The 3,764-nt window shown below is 37.0% G+C and overlaps 1 protein-coding gene across 5 annotated transcripts in view; it reads right to left on the reverse strand.

The window, feature by feature from the left end:
* Positions 1 to 3,764, reverse strand: part of LOC106461704 (kazrin-like) — a 143,373-nt gene that overhangs the window by 31,343 nt on the left and 108,266 nt on the right. For all 5 annotated transcript variants that reach the window (XM_022388729.1, XM_022388728.1, XM_022388727.1 and 2 more), the window contains exon 2: positions 331 to 942. In XM_022388729.1, coding sequence (XP_022244437.1) covers positions 331 to 793 — 463 coding nt within the window. In that variant the 5' untranslated portion in view covers positions 794 to 942. The remainder of the gene's footprint in view (positions 1 to 330; positions 943 to 3,764) is intronic.

The following is a 3,764-nucleotide window of genomic DNA, read 5'->3' on the forward strand; positions in this document are numbered from 1 at the left end:
ATTTCTGAACTAGCTTTTGCCTTCGCTGTTTTAGAAACAGAGTTAAAAGAAAAAAAATGTTGCCATTTTTGTTTTTAGTGCCTAATTCTGCTAATTGTAAACCCTATAGATATAATTCTTACTTAAAGGTAGCTTTATGCAGTGCAGGCAACAACTGAGGAACCCGAAACGAGGCAGGAACAGTCCTAACATCCCTCAGAAGAATTGAGAAACAGTTGTTTATAAATCCACAACAAAAATATTACGTCAGCACATACTTGATAACGTATGTTGACTACAGATACGTCTACTGTTTCTTATGAATATTAACATTAATGAGGAAATACTTACTTTTGCATCGTTCACACTGGTTATCGTTAGAAGGTGTTGTTGTACTTATGAGGCTCGTGGCATTATTTTTAACAGGACTGGTCTGTTTATCACTGTCACCTTCTTCCCTATTTGAACAGGAATTGTTCGTGCTTGATTTAGGTGAGGACGAAGTTTTTGAATTCTGAAAATTACAGTTAGATTCAGATTGGTTCATTGAGATCACGTTATTCTTTGGAGCAGGAAAACAAGTGGTTAGCGTGTTTCCTGCCATAATGGGGGCGTCACTGAACTCCGGAGAAGTTGAAGTTATTTCTGAAATCCGTTTGCCAGTATTGATCAGCTCAACTCGTAGCTCAGACACTTCCTGACGAGAAGTGTTCTGAATATTACCATCTATGCTCGACGCCAAAGCCTTATTGTCCTCCATCATCTTCCGGAATTTTGCTTGGGCGTCCACCAGAAGACGTCGCACGAGTGCCATGGAAGTCTTGAGGCCCTCGCGTTGTTGCCGACATCTGGCGATTGTTGGGGGGTCATCATAAGAATTGGAATCGACATCAAATTCTGCAGACTTGGGGGTAAAGATAAACTGTACAATTTCGTCGTTCAGGGAGTCCAGTGATTGAATGGCTGAAAAATACAGAACAGAAATGTCAAAACTATGTTATTATATTGATGATTAAATTTGAAGATGAACGACAGGAAGCCAGTAATAATACGAGTATACTAGCGTGTTAAATTATTAAATATTTTCAACTTTCTGTGATATAATGAATATATATATGCTACTACGGGTGAACATGAACTTTTTTTTCTTAATAGATAGTAGTAACTTTAATAGTGGTAGTAAAATATGATATCATTATATTATGTTATTGTTACCGAAGTCTAAAATATATAACAAATAAAATACTTCGACCGGGTATGAAAAACGGAAATAAATAGGGTTGGGTTAGACTATATAAAAGATAATTGAAAAAACAACAACTATCATCCACATCATAACTGATGAAAGTGCACGAAACCTCAACAAAACAAAGCTGGCCAAGCAAGTTGTCTTGGCAACAAAGATAGAGGATGCAAGTGGAAAACAATATAGTGAGAACAATGTCAGATTCAGCAATTCCCATAAGCGCTCAGAATCGTTAAACTTAATTTATCCTGTAGCACACTGGGAGAAAGTGGGATATTAGAAGCATCTCAAGACGATAAACTTGTATTACTGCTCTCTTAGTGTTGTCCTTCAAGCCTTAAGCTGCTATAGTTAAGATACTGAAGGTTCACTTTATTTAGTATATCAGTTCCATAATTATATGTTATGTATACTGAGGGTAAATCGGTTTAAACAGCAGAACGAAATGAATTTATTCGAGAATATATATATACTGGATCATTTTCTGACAATGGTTAAAATCTTACGTTACTCTAAGCAACCAACAGAGTTTAATCCTTAAACCAACAATGTTTTTATACGATCGATGCGGTTCAAACAGGAACACCAGAGGTTATCGCGTGGGGTGAGGGCAAAGAGGATATTTACTCTTTAGAAGCCATCAAGTGGCCCCCAAATTTTAGTCAAAATCACACAAAATGTACCAAGTTATCCAATGTTAAGCAGTGGGAAAATGCGGCTGTATACTTCCGCCTCAGTTACTTCACTAACTAATAGCATGCGATGCGTAAAATATCCTCGCATTCAGGAACCAAAAAATAACCACTTGCCTCCTCAACAACGAGACTCTAAAACCATCCATTAATTCATTGCCTCCTCAACAACGAGACTCTAGAACCATCCATTGATTCATTGCCTTCTCAACAACGAGACTCTAGAACCATCCATTGATTCATTGCCTCCTCAACAACGAGACTCTAGAACCATCCATTGATTCATTGCCTCCTCAACAACGAGACTCTAAAACCATCCATTGATTCATTGCCTCTTCAACAACGAGACTCTAGAACCATCCATTGATTCATTGCCTCTCAACAACGAGACTCTAAAACCATCCATTAATTCATTGCCTCTTCAACAACGAGACTCTAGAACCATCCATTGATTCATTGCCTCCTCAACAACGAGACTCTAGAACCATCCATTGATTCATTGCCTCCTCAACAACGAGACTCTAGAACCATCCATTGGTTCATATATTGCATCATATTGAGTAATGTTATGTTTTTGCTTGTTACAAAACTCATTGTAAAGAACTGACCAAACAAACTGAATAAAATCCCTTGTATGCTATATGAAATACTTTGTGGACATCTACAATACATAGTTAGATTAATTGCAATACCAACGGTATTTTTGTTTAATTGTTTTTGGTGTGACATGTTATAAAAATGTTAAAACCCTTTTTTAGAGTGTTCCTTCTCTGGGTAATTATAAGTAACTTTTTCAAATTAGAAATTAGACGAAAGAAGAACCTCAATTCTATTACGTCTCGAATAAATCAGTTTCATATTTTCCCAGTGCCAATGAAATTCCATGTTTTGCAAAACACGTCGTTTGTAACGTAAATCCTTACACTGGGAAGGTTAAAGGTTTCAAAATAAATACTCCTGCTAATTTATACATAGCTTGTTTATTCTGTTATAGTTATAACAATGTTTAATTTGTTAGAAAAAAATTCAGTCGAGAACATCCTACTAATTTCTTCACAAGAATTGTTGGTGACTTCAATCTGAACGGTACCTTATAAGGCACGTGATTAAGCGGACAAATTAAAGACCACAATATTCAAAAATAGCCAACCTTAATTTATAACTTCTAATCGGCGGTAATGACAACCATTTAGTAGTACCTCTCGTGTACTCAGATACTCTTAACCGAATAGCGAGAATGACTGCCACAGTTATAACGCACGCACACCTAAAACTTCGGAGTGTATCCAGGAGCATATCGCGGCTTGAGTCTCGAACCTTTCCGTACGCAGCCCGGCACGCTAACCATTCACCCATACCCGGCCCGTGTTAACAAGAGAAAAACAGCTAATGCGTAACACCAAGTACAGTCACACTGGTAGCAAACTGCATTAAACATAAAGTTATATAGGGATATCATGTTCGATAAAATTCACTTATACTAAAAGGGGACAGACCGCAAGAATGTATCCTGTAACGAACATAATAAACAAGTCTGACGACTTTCTCCGATACGAGAAACTAGACTTTATGGACCATCTAACTTATGCCCCTTAGAACAGATATTAACTGGTGGATACTTTTTCATGAAAAATGGGTACGTTTTTTTTACCCCCCCCCCCTAATCCTGCTTGCAAAAATGTACACAAAGTGGAAACGAATGCTAAAACACCAGATCGTATTCGATAAAAATGCGTTGAACACTGACTAGTATAGACAAAACAAAGTAAAAACTTAAAACCAGACGTATTATTTAATAACGAGCATAGAAAGAATAAGATAATCGTGGTAGCGTTCTTTGTTTCTTT

This window comes from Limulus polyphemus, unplaced genomic scaffold (assembly GCF_000517525.1).
Source record: "Limulus polyphemus unplaced genomic scaffold, Limulus_polyphemus-2.1.2 Scaffold1014, whole genome shotgun sequence".
NCBI lineage: Eukaryota > Metazoa > Arthropoda > Merostomata > Xiphosura > Limulidae > Limulus > Limulus polyphemus.